At 45.0% G+C, this 23,293-nt stretch overlaps 1 protein-coding gene and 1 pseudogene across 3 annotated transcripts; one reads left to right on the top strand and one right to left on the bottom strand.

Moving 5' to 3' along the window:
• Positions 1–1,292: 1,292 nt before the first annotated feature.
• Positions 1,293–17,929, bottom strand: Slc4a9 (solute carrier family 4 member 9). Of its 3 annotated transcripts, none has more exons than XM_070036168.1 (22): positions 17,697–17,929; positions 17,262–17,422; positions 16,882–16,995; positions 16,391–16,461; positions 16,099–16,256; positions 15,742–15,829; positions 15,217–15,371; positions 14,829–14,921; positions 14,496–14,670; positions 13,925–14,058; positions 13,533–13,795; positions 12,450–12,508; positions 12,069–12,257; positions 11,829–11,942; positions 10,459–10,620; positions 10,155–10,333; positions 9,626–9,698; positions 7,639–7,707; positions 7,244–7,417; positions 6,557–6,712; positions 6,230–6,329; positions 1,293–4,719 (listed from the first exon to the last, which is right to left on the bottom strand). In XM_070036168.1, exons 1-21 carry the CDS (start codon positions 17,906–17,908, stop codon positions 6,276–6,278), a joined length of 2,853 nt encoding a protein of 950 aa, XP_069892269.1. In that variant the 5' UTR covers positions 17,909–17,929; the 3' UTR covers positions 1,293–4,719; positions 6,230–6,275. The 3 variants fall into 3 exon arrangements, with proteins under 3 accessions (XP_069892269.1, XP_069892268.1, XP_069892267.1); XM_070036167.1 differs by having other exon boundaries at positions 12,069–12,101; positions 17,697–17,908; XM_070036166.1 differs by lacking the exon at positions 16,882–16,995 and having other exon boundaries at positions 17,697–17,908.
• A 4,100-nt stretch (positions 17,930–22,029) lies between these two features.
• LOC138837277 (large ribosomal subunit protein eL31-like) lies at positions 22,030–22,454 on the top strand (annotated as a pseudogene).
• The last annotated feature ends 839 nt before the right edge of the window (positions 22,455–23,293 follow it).

Here is a 23,293-nt window from a genome sequence, read left to right as displayed (position 1 = left end):
ATAAAAGACACTGTTGTTGTTGTTGCTGCTGCTGCTGCTGCTGCTGCTGCTGCTGCCGCCAATCCTGGGGCTTGAACTTAGAACCTGGGCACTGTCCCTGAGCTTCTTTTGCTCAAGGCTAACATTCTATCACTTGAGCCACAGTGCCACTTCTGGCATTTTCTGTTTTATGTGGCACTGAAGAATAGTGCTTGCTAGGCAAGCACTCTTTCACTAGGCCACATTCCCAGCCCCTATTATTACTAATTTTAGTTACAATAAGTCAAAATATGGAAGAAAACAATGTACTTTTTAGGGAGAAATAAAAGTACTCTTATTTGTATAGTACAAATATGTGCATGTATACATTTATTTATATAATATGTACACACATAAGAGTATTGTAACTTTTGGGGGGGAGGGTACTAGGGCTTGAACTTAGGATCTTGAGCTTCTTCGACTTTTTTTAAGCTTACATTAGTTTTACATGGAGGGATTTCATTTTTACCTTTCAAACACATTTACAATGTATTATAATCAATCTTGCCCACCTCTGTCACTCTCCTGTCCCCATTTAGAATGCACTTTTTTTTTTAATTTTTTTTTATTGTAAAGATACTATACAGAGGGTTACAGTTACATGAGTGAGGCAATGAGTACACTTCCACTTCCTCTTGAACATTGTTACCCCCTCCATTGTTTTCCCCCTACCATCCCCTCCCTCCCTCCCTTCCCCAAGGTTCTTTTTTTTTTTTTTTTTTTTTGATTGTGATTAAGTGATTACTTAATTTCCGGAAATTCACAGTATTGTGGAATAATGATGCTCATTTAAAGTCACAAGTTCATTCTAACTTTCCTGGAGCAAATTGTCTATCACAGTCTGTAATATATAACGGTGCTCATATGTTATATACCATATATGTGATCAGCAGCATGGGGATATTTAGTAGTGGTTCAACCAGATGAGTGGGAGTTCTTTGTTTCTTAAGTCCTGTTAGTTTTGTCATATCACCTAACATTTTGGATTCATCATCCACTTATCAGGGAGACCATGTACTGTTTGTCTCTTCGTTCTTGGCTTACCTCGCTCAACATGATTCCTTCTAGCTCCATCCATTTCCCTGCAAATGCCATTATTTTGTCATTTCTAATGGCTGCATAGTATTCCATTGTGTATAGATACCACAATTTTTGGATCCATTCATCTGTGGTGGGGCATCTAGGTTGTTTCCATATCCTAGCTATTGCGAACAGTGCTGCAATAAACATGGAGGTGCACGTGTCCTTGTATATTGGTTCCTGTTGTTCAGGGTAGATGCCTAGAAGTGGTATGACTGGGTCGTAAGGGAGGTCAATCTTTAGCTTTCTAAGGACCCTCCAGACTGCTTTCCAAAGTGGTTGTATGAGTGTACATTCCCACCAGCAGTGTAATAGCGTTCCTCGTTCTCCACATCCCCTCCAGCATTTGTCGTTGGCTGATTTGTGGATGTGGGACATTCTGACTGGGGTAAGGTGGTATCTCAGGGTTGTCTTTATTTGCATTTCCTTCACCACCAGGGATGATGAACATTTCCTCATGTGTTAGAATGCACTTTTTAAAATACATTAACTCAGAGAAATGTGGATTTGTGGGACAAATACTTTAGATATATTTCAGCAAGGGGAGAATGATGGAAGGGGTGACATTGATGAAGATGCATTATACTCATAAACTGTCCTGTTGAATTTAAACCCCTTTGTATAACTACTTAAAGGTAATTTTTTAAAAGATATATTTCAACATACACAAAGGAATAGGTCTCAAAGTATGATGATCTATTTCCTCCTGAAGCTCTTAAGACCCTTAAAGAAATCCATAAAATCAACCTGTTTTGATTATAATTGTATGATACTACTTTTCACCATGCTGGCTTTTGCTGTAAGTATAAAAGCCTTATAAGGACTAAAATTGATGATATCTTAGCACAAATTAGTCAGTTGTATCACACTTTACTAGTAGTTAGTATGTTATTGTCTTAGGCATTTAAAAAAGAAAGAAAAATAAATTTTACTAAGAATGTCCTAGGGTGGGGAATGTAGCTCAGTGATAGACTATATACATTTAGTATGCATAAGGCCCTGGGTTTAATCTCCAGCACAGAAAACAAACAAAAACCCACAAAAATTTCTTGGTGTAAAGCCAGGTACCGGTGGCTCACACCTGTAATCCTAGCTACCCAGGAGGCTGAGACCCGAGGATCATGGTTCAAAGCTAGCCAAGGGCAGGAAAACCCATGAGACTATTATCTCCAATAAACTACTCAGAAAAAGCAGGAAGTGGTGCTATGGCTCAAGTAATAGAGTCCTAGCCTTGAGCACAGAGAAGCTCAGGGACAGTGCCCAGGCCCTGACCAAACCGCAGGACCAGCAAATAAATAAATAAATAAATATCCTTGGCATAACATTTTCTTAAAACCTGCCCTTGACTGTTTTTACTGTTCTATGTGAGGAAATTAGAAGCACACACAGACACTTCTGCAGTATATCAAAGTTCACCAATTGTCTCAAGAAAAAGCATTTTGTATAATTATTTTCGTTGCCAGCTATATGAGCTACAATTTCATATAATAGCAATTTTTACCTGAGAGTATGAATGATAGGCAATTTTATTTAGTTATTTAGTTATTTATGTTTTGTGTTGATTGTGGGGCTTGAATAGTAACATTAAATTAAGGATAAGGCTGGGAATGTGGCTTAGTAGTAGAGTACTTGCCTAACATGCATGAAGCCCTAGTTTAGATTCTTCAGTACCACATAAACAGAAAAGGCCGGAAGTAGCACTGTGGCTCAAGTGGTAGAATGCTAGCCTTGAGCAAAAGAAGCTCAGAGGCAATGCCAAGGCCCTGAGTTCAAGCCCCAGGACTAGCAACAACTACAACAAAAAAATAATTTAGGATAGTAGGGCACATGTTTTCTCTTAGACTCAAAATCTAACCTCATATGTAAACATAAGTATATACAATCTAGTTGACTTAGTAGATGTAGTGAAACTTCATGGAGTAAAAACCTTTGAACTAACAGTTTAACAAAATGAAGACAAGGAAGCTGAAACAGTTTGATTGGAGTGTTGGGTAGTGGGAGGGAGATAAATTAATGGAAAACGGAATGGGAAACAAAGTCATAATACCCCATGTATATATGTGATAAAGGAAGCAGGAAGTGTGACATGGGTCTGGGGAAAGAGGTGGAAGGTGAATGATGGAAAAGGTAAATGACCAAGAAGCAGACACATAAATGGACATGTTAAATTGTATCCTCTGCACAATCATTTGAAGATTACAAAATAAAATTTAAATAAATTAGGATAGTATTTACCTGGAAGAGTGATGCAATCTAGGACATAGAAGGAGGTGGTAGAAATACCCTACATGTTTGTTTGAATTTATTTGGAGGAGTTTCCTGTCTTTGTTTGTTATATATGTGTTTGTTTACTATAGCGTAAACAATGTATAGCCCAAACTCATGATCTCCTCAGCCTCCTGAATACTGGAATTACAGGCTTGTGCCACCACACCTGGTTTCTTTCTTTCTTTTTTTAATGGATTTCTTTTTTAAGGATTGAAGGTGTTAAGCAATACTAGGCAAACTTTCTACCACTGAATTACAACCCCAACCACTTTGTTGTTATTCTTTAATTCCATTCCCGGATATTTATTCTGTCAAAATTCTTGTACTTGTGGAAGACATTTTATGTACTCTTGTATATATTTTTTTCAACTTTAATTTATAAGTTTATTCTATGTCCATGATAAAGTATGAGGTACATGCATGTGTACTGACATGGGGAAAATGTCCAGCTAATATTAAGTGGCAGGCATGTTACAAAATTCTACAATAGTCTAAAGATGTGGATCAAACAATAGAATGCATATCTACCAAGCACAAGGTCCTAAGTTCAAACCTAGTACTGCCAAAAAAGGAATAGATTTTTTAAAATTCTGCTAGGTGTCAGTGGTTCATGCCTGTAATCTTAGCTACTCAGGAGGCTGAGATCCAAAGATCTGATGCAGGAAAACCTGTGAGACTTGTATCTCCAATTAACCACCAAAATACCAGAAAGTAGAGCTGTGATTCAAATGATAGAGCACTAGTCTTGAGCTAAAAAGCTCAAGGACAATGTTCAGGCCTCGAGTTCAAGCCCCAGCACCACCACAAAGGAAAATAAAATAAAATACACTCCACAGCATAATTCCCTTTTAATAAAAATATGAAAGTGTTCATTGAACTAAATCTGACCTACATACACCAAAATATGAACAGTGATGATTTCCAGTATGATTTCATTTCAAAATTATACATCTGTTTCAGTCTTTTCCAGTAATCTCTTTGATTTTTGTGATCAACAAGACAACAATAAAGATTATTTTTATGTTTGTAAAAACTTGTTTCAAACAGAGGAACATTTCTTTTTCCCTCTAGGAGTAGAAAAGATAATCATTAGATTCCATATAGGAGAATTAGTGAGGTAAAAATGGAAAGGGCTTTGGGGTTCAGGTCCCTTTAGCGTTAAGAGAATAAATGAATGGGGACTGATCAGATCTGCCTTTCTTAAGCACTAACAAAACTTCTCCCTGTCACTTTCCACCATGGCTCAGGAAGTAATTGAAATCTTGACCAGCTATTTTTCAGGCTTGTCCCATTGTTCCGGGTCCCCAGCCAACAGTATCTCCCAATAATGTTCTGACTTCCTAAATAAAATACCTATGAATCCAAGGAAAACATGGTAAGGTTAGAGCAAGTGCTCAGGGATACAACAGGGCAAATTATAGAGCAAAAGAAATGCTAAGGATAAGGAAATACTAGGCTATCTTATTCTAGGCCAGTCAGTAGATCACTCTTTCTCCATTTAGTGCACCTAAATTTTCTATTGCAGAGCTAAGTATGGTGTAATCCCAGCATTCAGGAGACTGACGTAGGAGGATCACAAATCCAATAACAGCTTGGACTATACAGTGAGACACTGTCTCAAGAAAAGAAAAGAAGAGCTGGGAAGGTGGCTCAGTGGTAGAGCGCTTGCCTTGCATGCATGAGGCCCTAGGTTCGATTCCTCAGCACCACATAAGCAAAAAGAAAAAAGCCTGAAGTGGCACTGTGGCTCAAGTGATAGAGCGCTAGCCTTGAGCTGAAGAGCTGAGGGACAGCACCCAGGACCAGAGTTTAGGCCCACGACCGGACCACCCCCCCCAAAAAAAAAAGAAAAGAAAAATTCCCTTGCTAGTGGTGAAGGTCTTAGGCTTATAGAGGTATGGAAAGGAGGGTGTTCTGTGGTACAGAAGAGAGTTTAGATTAACAAAGGAAAATAATTCTAAGATCATGTGGTCATTTCTGTATAGAACATTTCCCATCTATCCTGTCCAGGCAAGCTTGTATTCATTCTTCAGATTTTAAATAATGGTTACTTTCTGGGGAAACCCCAAAAACTAACTCCAGCCCATCTTCAGTACCCTCCAAAATGGAAATAGAGGCTTCCTTGCTCCCTCAGCCTGTGTTTCCCTTATTCAGCACTATCCCACTAATAGTTGCCTATTTGTCGATTCTCCAAGTGGAATTTAAGCTTCTGAGGTCAAAGGCTGTGATTTCCATACCTAACCACTCTATCAGAACTAGATGCACTGTGATAGGTATGTTATGCCTCAGAAAAATGGTAAATAAAATGAAAAGTGGAGAGGGCAAGAGATAAGAGAATCCTCATTCATTTACATAACTCGAGTGTGGTTCACATCAGACTAGAGGAGAAGCCTCTTGGCCAAGGGAAAGCAACATAGGCATTATCCTCTTTCTTTCTATCCCTTTCTTTTGTCCTGGCACTCCCTCTCATTCTTTCTACCACCACATCCTGTTGTGAACTTGAGCTCCCTCCACTGGCTCAACTTCACATTTACAGGGAATCAAGCCCAGGTACCCTGGTCATTTTTTTTCTTCCTTCTGATATCTTCTTACTTCTCCCATTCAGGGTAGAGGAGGTATTGAGGTATAAAGAGAATACAAAGATGGTTTCCAAAAAAAAGGAGGGAAAGGAAAAGAAAAGGTAAAAATAGGTTTCTGGGCTAAAGACGTGGCTCAAGCACTTGAACCCTTGCTCAAGTAGTGAGAGCACTAGCCTTGAGTTCGAACTCCAACCCCCACCTCAAGGAAAACAAGTTTCCAAGATCCCACACCCCACACCTCCCATCTTTAACATCAAGAGAACTTACTTGTTTCATACTCTCACCTCATGCTTAGTTTCCAGAGGTCTCTACTTCCATCTCCTACTCCAGCTAATTCACAGAGATGTTGATTTCTGGAGCTTTTGGCTGATACATCAGCTCTGACTGTGGAAGAAAGATCCTAAGATTAGTTGGGAATATACAGAGACAGACAGAGAAACAGAGGGAGGAAAGAATAGGATGTCCTTCATTCTGCCTGTGTCAATGCAGAGCTAAGAGAAATGCTTGTTGTTGTTGTTGTTGTTATCAGATCTTCAGGTTTAGTGGAGATATTAGGGTTTATGGATAGCTCCTGGACCCATTCCCCTAGGAAGGCCTAGACTAGAGCTCACATCTTCACTGTCACTTCCATTAAATGAGTGATCTGGCTCCAGCCCCTTCTCAGGGATGTTCCTTTCCTCCTCTGGCATGAGCTCATCCAGCCAGAGAAGTTCCTGTGGCGAGAAGACCCATTCCAGTGCCTTTCGAACCCCTACCAAGCCCAGCAACTGCAAAAACAGAAACAAGCCAAGGATTGTGAGCAACAGCAGCTGAAAAATAAGTGTAACATTTATTGAACACTTCCTATATGCAAGGCATTGATTGTTAACACATTGCTAGATACATCGTTAGATATAAAAAGTGTTCACATTATACATCAAAGAAATAGAAACCCAGAGAGGTTAGTTACTTCCTGGAAGTTAGACAACTGGGATGTGATAACCTACTGCAAAGCCTGTGCCTCTTTCTCATCCGTGAGGAACAGAAATTGTCAACACTGTCTTTCCTAGGACGTCACTCTTCTTTCTGGATTTATGAGATAAGCTCAAGAGGTTGGGAAAGGAAGTGGATTAACTATCACAGGACAAGTCTGTGTATCGCTCAGCTATCTTTTCTTGTCTTAGCATTTCCAATCAGGAAGCACCAGGACAAGTGAGAGAAAGACAGGAGAGTTGCTCTTGTAGAGGCTTTGACTATCCTCCCAGACTCACATTCTCCCAAAACCTCCCCCAGGACAACCTAACCCTGCCCCAAGTCACCATGATAGGGAAGATGATGGCTGCAGGGGTAGACTTGATTATCCAAAGCAGACCTAGGCAGGCAAGCTGAATGGCTGTGAAAAGGTGGACTCTGCTCAGAGGCACATGCCGTAAGAACAGCAAGTCTGGCTGATGTTTTGCAGGCATCAACAACAGCTGCACTCTCTTCATGAACTGGGAAGATGAGAGGAAAAGGAAACAGACCATTCAGTGACCTGAATGTCACTGCAGCTATCCCAGCCAAACATGGGGGAGGGTAGAAAGTTCCCTTGGCCTCCCCACCCTGAGTGTGACACAGGGTCCCTGTTGCCCAAGAGAGGCAACCATGCAATAGGAGGGGGATTGACAACTGAGGCAGGAAGAGAAGTGTTGCTAGGAGATTTTAATGGCCTCACCTGGATGCTACTAAGTGCTGCCACCCCCATGTACAGGAAGATGCCGTAGAGCACAGGCATTGGAATAAACTGGTAGGAAAAAAAAAATGGAAAGCTTGCAAAATAGCTTACCTTCCAGCTGTCCAGATGTCCCACTTTAGTGCTAACATCTGAGCTTGTCCAGGCTTTCTTTTCCTGGTACATTGTGCATGCCTAGTTTCATTGAATTCTCTCATTAATCACATGAAATAAATTATTGTCTGCACTTTCAGATGGAGAAACTGAAAGAGAAATTTGTCCATTTCCTAGTGTCTCTCTGTCCCCCCCCCTCAAGATCCTCTTGTCTCAGCCTCCTGAGAACAAGGATGATAGGCATGCACCACCACACCAAGGTTCTTTTCCAATTTCAGGTATCCCATACCCCTCTGTCTCTATGTTCCCAATATACTGTTATCCTTTCCTTCATCAATGCACCCATTTGGTTCTACCCACTGCAGAGCCTTTTGCTTTGCTATATTTCCCACCAAAGTGTTCTCCCAGATTTCTTTATGGCCAGTTCCTTCTCAGCACTCGTGGTTCATCTCATGACAGCTCAATGATAACCACTCAATATGAAGTAGCCTAAACCACATTATCTACTTATTTTTCATAGATGTTATCTCTATCTGAAGTTATCCTATTGTACTTTTTTTTTTTTTTTTTGGTCTGTCGTGGGGCCTGAACTCTGGGCCTGGGCGCTGTCCCTCAGCTCTTCAGCTCAAGGCTAACGCTCTACCACTTGAGCCACTGCACCACTTCCAGCTTTTTCTGCTTATATAGTGCTGAAGAATCAAATCCAGGGCCTCATGCATGCAAGGAAAGTATTCTACCACTGAACCACCTTCCCAGCCCCTACTTTCTAAAAATATATGTTTAAATTGCTTTGGAAAGGCAGAAAAGGAGAATGATAGATGGGGTAGGATTGATTGGAACATATTGTAAATTGTGGAAATGTAACAATGAAATTGTTCTCTGTATAACTAATGTAAGCTAATTTGAAGAAAAGAAAGATTCCAGGTGCCAGTGCTCACATCTATAATGCTAGCTACTCAGGAGTCTGAGATCTGAGGATTGTGATTTGAAGCCAGCTAGCGCAGGAAAGTCCATGAGATTAGAAGGAAAAGGGAAAGGAAGAGAAAAAGAAAAGAAAAGAAAATCTGGGGGCTGGGAATGTGGCTCTGTGGTAGAGCGCTTGCCTTGCATGCCTGAGGCCCTGGGTTCGATTCCTCAGCACCACATAAGCAAAAAGAAAAAAGCCGGAAGTGGCACTGTGGCTCAAGTAGTAGAGTGCTAGCCTTGAGCTGAAGAGCTGAGGGACAGGACAGTGCCCAGGCCCAGAGACCCAAAAGAAAAAAAAATCTGTCTCATCACCAGACCTCAAGGATAGAAACATGGTCTGTTTGGCTTGCCACTGTATCCTCAGTACCTCGAACAGTGCTTGGCATGTGGTTCATGAGAGTCACCTAGTTAGTGACTGATCCAGTCCATCTGGCCCTCTACTGCATCACTCTCACTCAGCCACCATGTACTTTTCCTCACCTCACTTCATGGCTCTTGTCTTCTGCCAGTGACTTTTGTCTGATATTTTCTGCCCCCTCCATGACTGCTTTGCTGCTTTGCTATCTTGGCTTGTTGACCATTTCTGCTATCACTTGTTAACTAAACTTTCACTTGTGTGTGTTGATGGTAGGTGCTTAGTCTCATATTTTTCATTATTCTTCTGTCCTCACTTTTCCTGGGTGGCTATCAGAGCATGGTATCTAAGAGATGTTCTGGCTCTGTAGGTGGGCTCTTGCAAGTTACTTTACCTCTTTAAACTTTACAGTTCTCATTTGTAAAGTACGTATGCCTCCCAAGGTTAATATGAGGATTGAATGAGACTGTATAAATCCTATTGACGGTGTCAGTACCAATGGTTGCTACATGTATTATTTATACGTACTGACCCTCATCCTGGCCTGACAGGTACCTTGAGCACAGGTGCCAGGAAGATGGAGGTGCCAGTAAGGATGAACACCATTAGCCCCGTCAGCCTCTGCTCCCTGTGGGGAGAAAGAAGAGATAGCTACAGTTTGGAAAAGTGCCTAACACCTAGGCTAGATATCAAATGACTCACTTGTAGAGGCCCTAGCAGCCAGGAAAGGCACTTTACATGAGGTCCCCAGGCCACCAGTATCTGGCTAACAATATATTTTAGACAGATTGTGTTTCCAACAGTTTCAACCTTGCTTGTAATGAATTCCTTTGAACGGCCATTGATATGCTTCTGCATTTAGTAGGGACTATCAAGTGGTACATCCACTTAAGCTTTGGCTACCTCCACTTTTGCATCAGTAATGGTACTCTTGAGGGCCCTCCTTATCACGATTGAAGGGGAGAAAATCCTGAGTCCAGAACCCACCCACTACAGTGAGTTTAAATTGTCAAAATAACTGTCACATATCCCATAACTACCTTGCTCCTCTCCTCTTACTCCAGCCTCTGAATCCAGGCCTTACCTGATGCCCAGGAAGCTGGGGGCCTCCCCAGGAGCATAGGCTCTGCTCTCTCTCCGGAGACTGTCCATGTGGGCCAGGGAGATGACAGTGGCTGAGACATACCAGGGCAGCCCAAGCACTGATGTGAGCAGGATCAACACAGCCACACAGAACAAGTCCAGGTGGAAGCCAGCTCCCTTCTGCAGGGAGTGGATGGAGAGTGATGAGTGGATGGAGGCTACCCTGGGCCATAGAAGAGGGGCAACCTGGACTCCATCCTGGAGTTTCTGTCCCTTGATCTAGGATCTTAATGATCAGGCCTTACCTGCAGTCTATATTCAGTGCGGTTGAGGATGACTGCTGTGATCTGCTGGTCCATGAAGGTGAGAATAGACAGAAGCAGGGCAGGCAGGGCAGCTGCCACACTCAACCACCAGGAGTTAGCTCCAAAAGGTGACACCAGCCAGCCACGCCCAGGGAGTGTAGGCTGAGGGAAGGCATTCCATGGGCAGATGTACATGGAATACATGGGTTCCAAGAATACATGTGTACCCCCCCCCCCACAGTCTCAGTACTCTTTTACAATTTACTCCCCTCTCTAGGACACTGGATGCTAGGGGAAAGTGTGTGTGTGTGTGTGTGTGTGTGTGTGTGTGTGTGTGTGTGTGTGTGTGTGTGTGTGTGTGTGTGTGTGTGTGTGTGTGTGTGTGTGTTGTGCTTCAAAACATCCCAGTACCTTAAAAGAAGGCAAGATGGGGCCAGGCTGGCTGGAGCCAAAGGCTCTAGGCATTTGCTGTCAGGTCCCTCCCTCACTGGCTATGGCCTTCCCACACTTCTTGCAGTATAGTATATACAGCCCTCCTTATTAGACACTCCCCCATTCAGGGTGGGGCAGCTCAGGCTCAGACCTGCCCAGATCTGGGGTAGGGGTGGGGCAGGGCTAGGTGTGTCTGCGTCTGCTTTGATTATAAGCGTCAGCCGAGGGCCTGGATTGCTACTTGGGGTTCTGAGCCCCTGAGGCTGCCCCAAATAGAGCCTTCCTGCTCTTCTGTACTGGAGGAAACCAGTGGGAAGTCTCTTATAGCACAAAGCCTAATAATCAGTACAAAGCTTTGTTCTTTACAGTCACACCCTAGAGAGAGAGCTCCAGCTTTACTGGAACCAAGCAGGCAATGAGGGGTGAAAGAAAAGAGTGAGAAGTAGTGAAGTAGGCAGGGCCACAGTAAAGGGTAGGGAGAGCTCATAACAACAATGACTAACATTTACTGAAGACTTGTTATGTGTCGAGCACTGTGAGCCGTGCCAAACACTAGGATCTACTGTAAACCTCAAAATAACCTATGAGGTAGGAGCTATTGTTATATTATTTCTATCTTATAGATTAAGAAATAGGCTTTCAATAAATTGCTTAATGCATACATACGAAGTGGCAGAACTGAAATTTAAACCCAAGGCTGACTGTCCAGAGCCCATCCTTCTGATCTCTACCGAAAAGTAATAAGCTACTGTGCATAATCTTCTATTATCACTCATGTACTACCTCATGTAATGCTCTCAACAGCTCTGTGGGACCATTATCATTACTATTTTTTTATTTTATGAGTGAGGAAAGAAATTCATGAAGAAAAGAATAGCAACTGTGCATCTGTTAGCGCTGATGTTCCCCTATCCCCCATCAAATGGCCCAGCTCTCACCTTGAATTCTGTGGGTACCAGGAGCTTCGGGGTGGCTAGGCCCAGGAAAGCATCAAGGACACAGCCCAGCAGGATAGCCAAGACTGAGGAAAAGTCGCTGAACACTTTGCGCACCTGGCCACACAGTGGATACAGTGAGTCTGGACCTGCCATGTCTTTCCTTTCACATCCTGTCCCATTTCCAGATAGGACTCAAAGCCAAGAGAAGAACTCTCACATAGAAAAAAAGGCGACACTTACCATGGAGGGGAAGAGGCGGCTGTTCTTTACATGCTTGAGAGCCGTAGCAAAGAAGAAGGAGGTAAGGAAGAGGAGAAGAGAGAAGAGGGCGATGTCTGGCACTGTATGGCATCCAGGACCACGAGGGTAGCCTCCCTTCTGGGTGCACTCAGGAGGAGGTAACAAGGATGCATTGACCAGGCCTAAATCCTATATGAAGGGATAGTCAGCTACTGGGGGTAGTGGAAGCAGAAAGAGCATCCTACTCTTCTATACCCACCTCAGGGGAAAGGGGACATGCAGGATGGGAAATCATTGGCCCTGAGGTGGGGAGAGCTGAGATCAGCTGAGTGCTTTGGTTGTCACTCTTTTTTCCAAACCTTCCCAGGAGCAAGCCCTCACCATGCTTAAGATGTCATCTCTGTCATTTGGTTTTGTCCTTGTCCACTGAGACACATTTTCTGGGAAGCAGAGAATAATTCAGTTGCATACCCCCTCCAGCCCCTTCTCAGCAACCACGGGATTCTAATCTGATGGTCCAGCTAATCACAGAGTTCTGCTTTCTGGCAACTTCATTGCAACTCCATATGTATTCCTCGGGGTACTGCCTCCTACCCAGAATCCTCAAATTCTCCACCATCTGTATCCCACAGGATCAGGCCAGAGCAGTTGCTCAGAAAATGGCTTTATTTATGAACTCACAAATCTGTTCCTACCAGAGCAAGAACTGGTCTTGTCCATGCCTAGCAGAGAGTCCTGCACACTTTAGAGAGAACACCACTCCCAGCCTTCCACATGTAGGGCTATGTTCAAGTAGAACACTCCAGGCCTTTCTCTAGCTACTTGATTGTTGCCATCCAGGAAGTGATGTGACTTACTTGATTGGGGAGTTTAAGAGATGAAGCTGAGTGTGCTAGGCCCTACCACTCCCTCTGCCTGTTTGGTGCATGTATTTAACTCTACTCCTCTGGGGCAATTAGGTCTCTATCCATTGCTGCTGTGAAGTCAAGAATTGGCTTTAAGCTGGGCGCCGGTGTCTCATGCCTGTAATCCTAGCTACTCAGTGGCTCAAGTGGTAAAGTGCTCGCCTTGAGCTGAAGAGCTGAAGGACAGAGCCCAGGCCCAGAGTTCAAGCCCCACAACCACACACACACACACACACACACACACACACAACACACACACACACACACACACACACAAAATCCAATCACACACACACAAGTGTGTTCTTCTATCAAGTCTTTGATATCTTTATTGTGTCTAATAAGGACCAATACTGGGTTTTCTGAGTAGCTAAGATTACAGGTGTAAGCCAATGGTATCTGGCTAAACACAAGTTTTGTTGACCTCCATGTCAAGTGATTCAGAACCAAAGAGGGTAAGAGTGTTATTGTTCGTTAGATAAATACTCAGCATTTTCCTGAACTTAATCAGTGGTCCTTCCCCCACCCATATCCTTCCTTGCCTGTTTCCCTGACCTACCTCCTGGGCCTGGATATTGACAGACGCAGCCATAGGCAGGGGACCCTGGCCTTTGGATGGGATAGGCACGGGCCAAGCTCAGCATTTTTCCGAGGGCATCGTAGATGAAGATAAGGCTGATGAGTGCACAGAATCCTTCTTCTGTAAAGCGGGTGAAGTAACGTACCAGCACGCTGGCCTCTGTGGCCACCAGCACCAGGCAAAATGTGGCTACCCAGATGCCTACCCACAGGCGGAAGGGCAGGTAGTCCAGGCGGTAATCTCTGTGGGGATGAGATACAGGCAGGGATATGCCCCTCAAGCCAAAGAGATAGCTCCAGCCCTCTCATCTAGCCAGGACAGACTGAGGGTATGACTAGGTGGAGGCTGGGGATATAGGGAAGGTCTCCTACCTGCAGAAAGTGAAGAGCAGGCGCTCAAAGACCAGCACTGGCCCCGTGCTGCTGAGGATGGTAAGGGGCTGACCTGCCATCAGGCAGAAGGCAGCCCCCGTAACTGCAGTGCCCAGGAAACTTTCCAGCACTCCCTGGAAGCCAATAGAGACATGACAGGACTCTGGCCTCCCTAGCACAGACACCCAAGCTTCAACAGAGTTTCTTCAGTCCCCAGAAGAAGAGGACCGCAAAGCTTGTGTTTAGCCAGACACAATTGGCTCATGCCTGTAATCTTAGCTACTCAGAAAGCTAAGATCTGAGGATCATGGTTCAAAGCCTGGGAAAGAAAGTCTGTGAGACTCTTATCTCCAACAAACCAGCAAAAAGACAGAAGTAGAGATGTGGCTCAAGTGGTAGAGCCTTAGCTTTGGGTGAAAAAGTAAAGGACAGTGCCCAGGTTTAGGCCCTGAATTCAAGCTCCAGTACTCACACACACACACACACACACACACACACACACACACACACACACACACAAGCTGATGCCAACACATTTCCAATAACTGTACTTCCCACAACCCTCACACACCTGGGCACCTTCAGTGGCATCTCCCAAGAGACCCCCAAAAGTGATGGCATTTGTGATGGTGGCCAGGTAAATGTAGAGCACAGCTGAGAGACACTGGGGATGCAGGGCATCCAAGAAGTCGCTGGAGTACCACAAGGCTTTCCGACGCACGTCCTGGACAAGACCCCCAAACAGCCTCCCACCCCACCCATGGGTCATCAGTGATCCATATTCCCATACCCCCAGCCTGATTTCTCTGTGGCCAGGTGATCCCCATGCAAAGAACCCCTACCTAGAGGCCCCATGACCCCTCCACAAAACCCCTAACCCTTATTCCCCATCAGTTTGCCTCACCAGCCGGTCCGCTGCAACTCTGGGTTGGGCATGTGTGGCCCACGACGGTGGTGCCTGTCCTCTGCTGGGGCTCCACGCAGCCCAGAGATGCCCCTGATGAGAAGAAGGGAAGCCCCTGGGGAACTGAAGAGCTCCACCCAGCCAGTGACTTGGTCTAGATTTGGTGGCACCCTGCCCCCTGGTGGCTGCTGTCTCCCCGATCTAACAGACAGTTGTACTAGAAGAATCCCATCACTTCACCCAGACCAAGTGATGCCAGGCTCAGCCAAGATGGCAACTATGAGTGACTTAGGGAGAGATAGGGAGAGAGAGACGCAGAACTCCAAAGACAAGACCTCTAGACAAGAGCAGAGAGGAGAGATCTGATGGAATGATGGCCTCCAGGTACCTTTTGTGCTGAAAGGGCAGGCATTTAGGCGGGGGAATTCGGGCTGTCGGGTCCCACCGACCTGGGGGGAGCACTGTCACCTCCTGTAGGAAGGCATCTAGGGCCGCCAAAAGGTCATGAAGGTTGCTGGCCTGACGAACTGACCACTGGAATTGCTGGGTTTAGAGGCACAGGATGGGCAGGACATGCAGATTTAGACTCTAATACATTTTCACTCGAATGTTTCTCAAAATTAGAATCACCCAGGTCACAAGCAGAGAAGTCATGCATCACTTCCAGGCGTGCGTGTACTCATTTGATGGGTATTGAATGCCTAATATATGCCTGCACTGGGCCAGTAATCAGGTTGCATTGGTAGCCATGGAAACTTCAGTCTCCATGTTATGAACTTCAGTAAGCCTCCGTGTTGTGATTGGTCAAACATACAGAGTCCATACATGCTTACAGAATCTGCTCGTGTGCATTCATGTGTACACGCACATATGCACACACACACACACACACACACACGCTTGCTCTACTCACCAAGTCACTGAGGAGGACAGCCATTGCTCTACCCATTTCATGGTAGGCCCTTCCAGGCATGGGGGGGCCCAGGAGAAGGCAGAAAAACCTGAAGAAGGAACAAGGGCCTCACAGAAGGTCAGAGGCTGCTTCCCTCTAGGACAGCACAGTCCCCAGGTGGACAGCCTCTAGACCTGATGATGCTCAGTACTGACCTCCTTACCTGCCCTGTACATTCTCAAGTGCACATCTGCTCTGCAGTCCTGACCTTGCCCTGGATGCCATCCCCCACATCCTCAGGGACATGGATCCAGGGACACCCCTTCCCTCCAGTAAACATCCTTCTTTAGGGCCCAGACTCCCACTCAGTTGCTTTACCTGCTGGGGATGGGCACCTCAGTAAGTGGCCCCAGCACCACAGGATTCTGCAATCGAATGAAGGCCCCCAGTGGCCTTGCCAGAAAGCCCAGCTCTCCTGCCAGCACCGCTGCTGCCTCTGCCCCTGGAGGCAGCTTTTGTCTCAGGGGGTTACGATGCTGAGTAACCAGAAAGTAAGACATTATTTGGGGAAAGGAATGTTGCCAGGATCTCTCTCTATGGGCCCACAGGAGGGAGGCCCTCTGTTAATTCCTAACCCCTCTGCCAGCCTTTCCCAGGGAAGACCACAAACCTGTTCCTTCAGGGGGGCATCCTCATCATGAGAATCCTTTCTTATATCAGTGGATTCTACAAAACAGCAGTCTGTAGAAATTAATAACACAGATTTTGGGGGTGAGTCCACCAGGGCTCCCTTACCAGCTTTGCCACTGACAGGCTGTGAGAACTGGCACACAACCCCTCCCCTTTTCTGGGCCTCAGTTTCCTCTTCACTAAAACGGGGATAATTGTACAACTTTCCAAGGTGACTTTCAAGATTAAATGAGACACTTCATGCAAGGGTCCTGGCACAATACCCACCAAGTACATTCCTTCACAGAGCTCTGGCTGTTACGTTTCTATTCTTCCCTCCCCTATTTCCCTTCTCATCATTACCCCCAACTTTCTCTTGCTCATGAGTCCTGGGTTGAGGTCTTAACCAAGTTGAGGCCATTCCTGGCTCAGGAAGGTACAGGAGACATCTGGGATCCTTCTCCCATAGGGCATTGATCCTGAGTCTCTCACCCCAGCAGAGCTTGGTGCCTCTCATCTGGATGTTGTGTTGAGGTCTCTGCAGCAGCAAGGCCTGAAGTTGCCCTTTCAGTTCTGGACTCAGTGACTCCACCCTTATCACCTGCTCTGCAGAATAAATGTGAGACTTGAACCCCATCCTGATAGCCCTCTGCTTCCATTGCTCATACCCTTCCCCTTCCATTCTATTCTAGGAGTGACAGAGTACAGATGCCACCTTGTTCCTCCACTCTATTCATCTTGATCCTAAGAAAGGAATGGACTATCCTTAGAATGGGATTCATGGGGGTGGGCTCTGAAAGGTTCCAAGACTGTAGATCTCTTGGGAAATGTCCTATCTACCCAGGCCCTCCCCAAAAAGGCTTCCATCCTACCCACAAGTTCCAGGAGACTCTGAGCTGGACAGTCCAACAGTATAAGGCCTTCCGCCAGCAGGCTCCGGAGTTTCTGGAGGCTGGCAAGGGCCAGGGTAGGTACATGGGGGGCACTCCACCGGCCAGCACCCACCTCCAGCTTCTCTTCGAACAGCATCCACCTGTGATGGGTGGACAGTGTTATTGGGGAACTCTCTCCCATGTCTAGGATCAGGGACACTACGGAGCCAGGAAAGGTAGAATGGTAGGAGTTCCTTGGCCAAGTACAGAATATATCCTCATATTAACTACCCTACCTTGGGTATCAGAGAACCCAAAACTAGAATGTGGAGGAGACAGTAAGTATACAAATATTTAAGGAAGGTGGAACACAGAGAGGAAATCAGAATTGAGGATGGGAAAGTACCCCCACAGAACTGGCTTGGTCATACTCACCTTCCTGTCTCTCTCCACTCAAGTGCCTGGGGCCAGCCCAGTAGTTCATTCAGCTGAATGAAGAGCATAGGGTTGTTGGGTACTACCATGTCCCTGCTGTCTGTGTCTAAGGGGACATCAGGACCAGGGCCAAGGACATTGTCCAGCTCTCCTGCAGGAACATTTTCACCAGCACTGGAGGTTTCAAATTCCTCCTGGCCTGGCAGCTTCATCTTGGGGAGGCTTACACAGAATCTCAAGGGTCTCTGGCTGGCTGCATTTATACTGCACCCCTTACCACAACCTGACACAAACAGAGCAAGCCTGTTGGTCCCAGAGCATACTGGTCACCTCCTCACCTGCTTGCTTCTCTACCCCCTGTGGCCTGAGAGTATTTGTAAAGCTAGCCTGGCTTTTCCTAGTCTCTTCGGAAATGCTCAACTTGGGGGCAAACACAATATGTGTGCATTTCTCATGGGATCAGGTCTAATCTGAGTTTTGTATAAATAAATAGACGAGATCCATACACTGACACCTCCTCTAACTTGTATCAAATAGAAACACCAAACCTCCAGGACTGTTTTAGGTGTCAACAACATATCCCTCATACATTTGGACAAACTGGGAACTAATAAACAACTAGGCCTAGGCAGGGTAAAGGAGATAGCAGGTAGAGGCCTGCTGACTAATGATTTGAAAATACAGTCAAGTCATGGAGAACAGAATGCCTGTACCTTAAATTCTTTTGTCCAACAACATCTGGAAACTCCCTAATTCACCTTTGTTCCTATGTTTCCCCCCCCTAACCCACATTGAAGACAGAAGACACAACTAGGGTGTGTTTGTAAAAGAGTTCCTGAAGTCACATGAGCTAAGAAGAATGTAGTTACTTACCAAGTCCTGTTGGCTCTGTTTTCAGAATTCAACCCTATCTATAAGACTATCATCATGATCTAAGCCAACATCATTTCTTATTGCCTTCTATCCTGTCTAGCAATAATCTTCCCTGTTTCAGCTCTTCTCCTTGCCCAAAGTCCATCTGCCATATATCAGCCACAGGTTGTGTGTGTGTGTGTGTGTGTGTGTGTGTGTGTGTGTGTGTGTGTGTGTGTGTGTGTGTGTGTGTGTATCTGTCTGGGTCTGTCTGTCTGTGTGTGCCAGGACCAGGGCTTGAACTCAGGGCCTTGTGGTCTGGTAAGAGTTTACCACTTGAGCTACACTTCCAGTTTGGCATTTTGCTGTATAATTAGAGATGGAGTCTCACAGATTTTTTCTGGTGGGGGAGGGAGGTGCGCTGGGCTGGCATCAAGCTATGATTCTCTCGATTTTATTCTCCTGAGTAGTTAGGATTACAGCCACCAGCACCTGGCTCATAGGGGTTCTAGCATTACTAGCCAAACATCCATGGATCACACCTGTAATCCTAACTACTCAGGAGGCTGAGATCTGAGGATTGAGATTCAAAGGTAGCCCAAGCAGGAAAATCTGTGAGACTCTTATCTCCAATTAACCACCAGAAAACCAGAAGTGGTGCTGTGGCTCAAAGTGGTAAAATGCTAGCCTTGAGTTGGAAAAGCTCAGAGACAGCACCCAGGCCCTGAGTTCAAGTCCCACAGCTGGAAAAAAAAAAAAAAGCATTCCTGCTGGATGGGGTGACACATACCTGTAATCCCAGTATTGTGGAGGCTGAGGAAGAGGATCCAAAGTTCAAGATAACCTTGGATTACATAGGGAGACCCAATCTCAAAACACAAAACAACAACCCTCCCACTGAGAACACAAAAGGCATTCCAGTCACATTCTTTCCTACCCAAAACATTTCCAACACATGCCCACTACTCTCAGCATAAAAATTAAACTCATGTCATGGCCTACTATATTCATCCATCTCCAGCCCACCCCACTGACCACATCTCTACCATCACTTTCTCTCTTCTTTCTAAGTCAGGAATATAATAAATGCCCTGTTTCTGCCAGAAGGGCTTTGTGGTAGCAGTTTTCTGTAAATTTCCACCCTAAATCCTTACATGCTTGAGTCCTTATCACTGAAGTCTAATGTCAAATATGACTTGCTCAAGGGAAACTTCCTTTTCTATCCTTAGTTTCCCTCCGAGGTTACTCTCCATAACATTGCTATTTTATTTTCTTCCTAGCAGCCATCACTCTAGTAACTGCCTCATTTATTTGTTTATCATTTATTGCCTGCCTACACACACACACACACACACACACACACACACACACACACACACACACACACACACATACACACACACACACACACTGAAATGTACTGTCTATGGAGAAGTATCTTATTTGTTTGTTGGCTGCTCCTTGAGCAGCCCGGCACATAGTGGCTCTCAATAAATACTTTTTGGATGAACGCATAGAAAGAAAACGATTTGGTAAGGAGCCGAGCTACTCCTGATATCCACACGAGGGCGCTGCTTCCCACGCTCGAGTCTCCAGAACCGCTCCCTTAGGCCAAGTGGCTGTGTTTTGTTTCCCAACTAGGGCGCTGGCGCCGAGATGGCGAGATGTCAGGCAGGGAGGGGTACATGATCCTCTCTGCCTTGCCCTTGCCTATGGAGAATTGATCTAGGGAGATGGGGCTTGGGGCAGCACAAAAGGATAGGGAAGGGAGGAGTGTTCCAGTTCGTTGGAATGTGAGCCAAGCCCCTCAATAAATACCAGGAACCTGTCCCCTGAGAAAATGGGACCCAGGTGGTCCTCTCCACCAACCTCAGGTATAGTCTAAAAGGTCCCAAGGCAATCATTAGAGGAAGGAGTTACTACATTACCAATTGGCAACGGTGATGAGTCTCAGGGGAAAGATAGATGTTTTCAGTCTCAAGGGGAATAGAAACTAGCCTAGGGCATGAAAAGGCCAGGGAACCCTTGTGACCATTACTTTCAGGAATGTGCCCCAATCTTAGGGACAGTGAACTCAAGACAGCTTGATGATGAGATCATGCCTTTGGCATGCATACCCTCCCTCTCCACACACACACCTAATACCCTCTATTCCTGCCTTCACTCTTGCCAGAGTTCAGAGGGTCTCTGTCCTTGTGCATCTCTATGACCCTATCTACTCTGCCTGCTGTAGCAGGGCCATTAGGCCACCTCCCCAGATTCCACTCCCACACCCCTGTCTGAACTGGGCAGGTAGATGAGGGCTACGCCTATGGGCTCCAGTAGACTCCCAGACAGGACCCAGGACACATGAAGTGAGCAGACCAGGGGGTGCCTATTAGAGTTCAAACACCAGGTTCTCCTGTTGGCTAGGTCATATACCCTGGGCAAGGCCTTTCTCTCTGAGCTTCACTTCCTCTGCATGTAAATGGAGATTGTTGGATAGATGATTTCCAAGGTTCAAACCTTAATGCTATACACTGTGCAGGATCTGGTGAGGTGGGCGTGGCCTTGCCAACTAGCCACACTATGTGAACCCTGCATGGTTACTTCCCAGCAATAGAGAAGAGATTTGCCTTGGCTGAACTTGAGTTTTCTTATGAGCAAGTGGGAAGTAATTAATAAAACATTTGTGGGTTGGCATTGCCAAGCATGTGTGAGGCCCCGGGTTCAATCTCCAGCACTGAAAATAAAGCCTATACTTTGTAGGTTTACTAAATGACACAATGATGTAATATAGCCCTAGAACTCAGTAAATACATAAAAGGAGGTTGTTATTATTATTTAACAATGAGAATAATTGCTCCAGAATGGAAAGAAAAGAAGATTTTAGGAAAGATACTAAAATGCTGAATGTCCAACTCCTGTCCTAGGCATATTATCTTACACAAGCCATACAATAAGTATTTTTTAAATATAATTACTTCTCACAATGCCCATATTCTGGCACAAAGATGAAGTTGAAGGCATCTGGAGGGAAAGAGGATGCAGAACCAGGGTGATGTAGTATGTAAGACCACCTGGGTCTGCCATAAATTGCTCAGACTCAGACTTTCTGGTCCTCTCTGGCCTAAGACTTCTACACTCAAGTAGGAAGAAGAAAACTGGTAATAGTTGAGTTTCATATTCATTATTTATGTTCTCCCTGATTCCAGAAAAGATTGAAAGGTGTTTTATAACAAGACATAGACACAGGTATATATCTAAAGAATGTTTAAAGAGCTCTAGAATAAAATCAAATTATGGACAAAGGAAACCATCCTCAACATCCTGGGTTAGAAATAACATTACAACAGAACACATGGTCTTAATTTGAGCTTCTTGGCTATGGAATCCATGAGTTCCACGCTTGTCATATCTAATAAAAGGAATTATTATACCAGATAGACACCAAGACCATACCATAAGAAGAATTTATCCTTTCCAACTTAGGCCCGGCAGAATGGCTCCCACAAAGAAGGGTGGTGAGAAGAAAAAGGGCTGTTGTGCCATCAACGAGGTGGTGACCCATGAATACACCATCAACATTCACAAGCACATCCATGGAGTGGGCTTTAAGAAGCGTGCTCCTCGTGCACTCAAAGGATCCAGAAGTTTGCCATGAAGAGTATGGGGACTCCAGATATGCGCATCAATACCAGGCTCAACAAAGCTGTCTGGGCCAAAGGAATAAGGAATGTCCCCTACCAGATCTGTGTGCCGTTATCTAGAAACCGGAATGAGGATGAAGACTCCCCAAACAAGCTCTATACTCTGGTAACCTATGTCCCTGTTAACACATTCAAAAATCTACAGACAGGCTGGGAAGGTGGCTCAGTGGTAGAACGCTTGCCTTGCATGCATGAGGCCCTGGGTTCGATTCCTTAGCACCACATAAGCAAAAAGAAAAAAGCCGGAAGTGGCGCTGTGGCTCAAGTGGTAGAGTGCTAGCCTTGAGCTGAAGAGCTGAGGGACAGCGCCCAGGTCCAGAGTTCAGGCCTCACGACCAGACCCCCCCCCCAAAAAAAAAAAAACATCTACAGACAGTCAATGTGAATGAGAATTCGTGTCAAACAAAGCTATAAAATTGCTTTTTTTTTTTTTTTAAAAAAGAAGAATTTATATATCAGACTGTATAGTTTGGGGTGTGCTAGTACTGGGGATTGAACTCAGAGCCTGGGTGTTGTCCCCTTAGCTTTTCACTCTGTCACTTGAGCCACAACTTCACTTCTGGCATTTGGTGCTGAATTGGAGATAAGAGTCTCAGACTTTCCTACCCAGACTGGCTTCAAACTGCTATCCTCAGATCTCAGCCTCCTGAGTAGCTAGGATTACAGGTATGAGCCACTGGCACCCAGCTCAGAATACTTTTTCAAAGGATATATATAGGAAGGCTTACCTTGTATATCTCTTGTGTAAATAGCTCTAAATCTTTTAAAAATAATTATTTCCTGTGGGTGGGGATGGGAGGGAAAAATTTGGAGAGAGCAAAGGAAGGGGTGATATTGTCAAAAAGAAATGTACTCATTACTTGAGTCATGAAACGGTAACCCCTCAGTGCATTACCTTTATTAAAAACAATAAAAATTTAATTTAAAAATCAATATTTCCTTCTATCAAAAATATATTGTGAATACTTCTTTACTATCCTGAAATGAAGTTCAAATCTAATACCATAACTGTATATTTGCTCTGTAAAAAAATCAATACCCTGGAGCCAGATACAA

The sequence above is a fragment of the Dipodomys merriami genome, unplaced genomic scaffold (assembly GCF_024711535.1).
Source record: "Dipodomys merriami isolate MVZ:Mamm:240054 unplaced genomic scaffold, mDipMer1.0.p SCAF_27, whole genome shotgun sequence".
NCBI lineage: Eukaryota > Metazoa > Chordata > Mammalia > Rodentia > Heteromyidae > Dipodomys > Dipodomys merriami.
The sequence above is the reverse complement of the archived record's forward strand: the minus strand, read 5'-3'. Positions and strand labels throughout refer to the sequence as shown.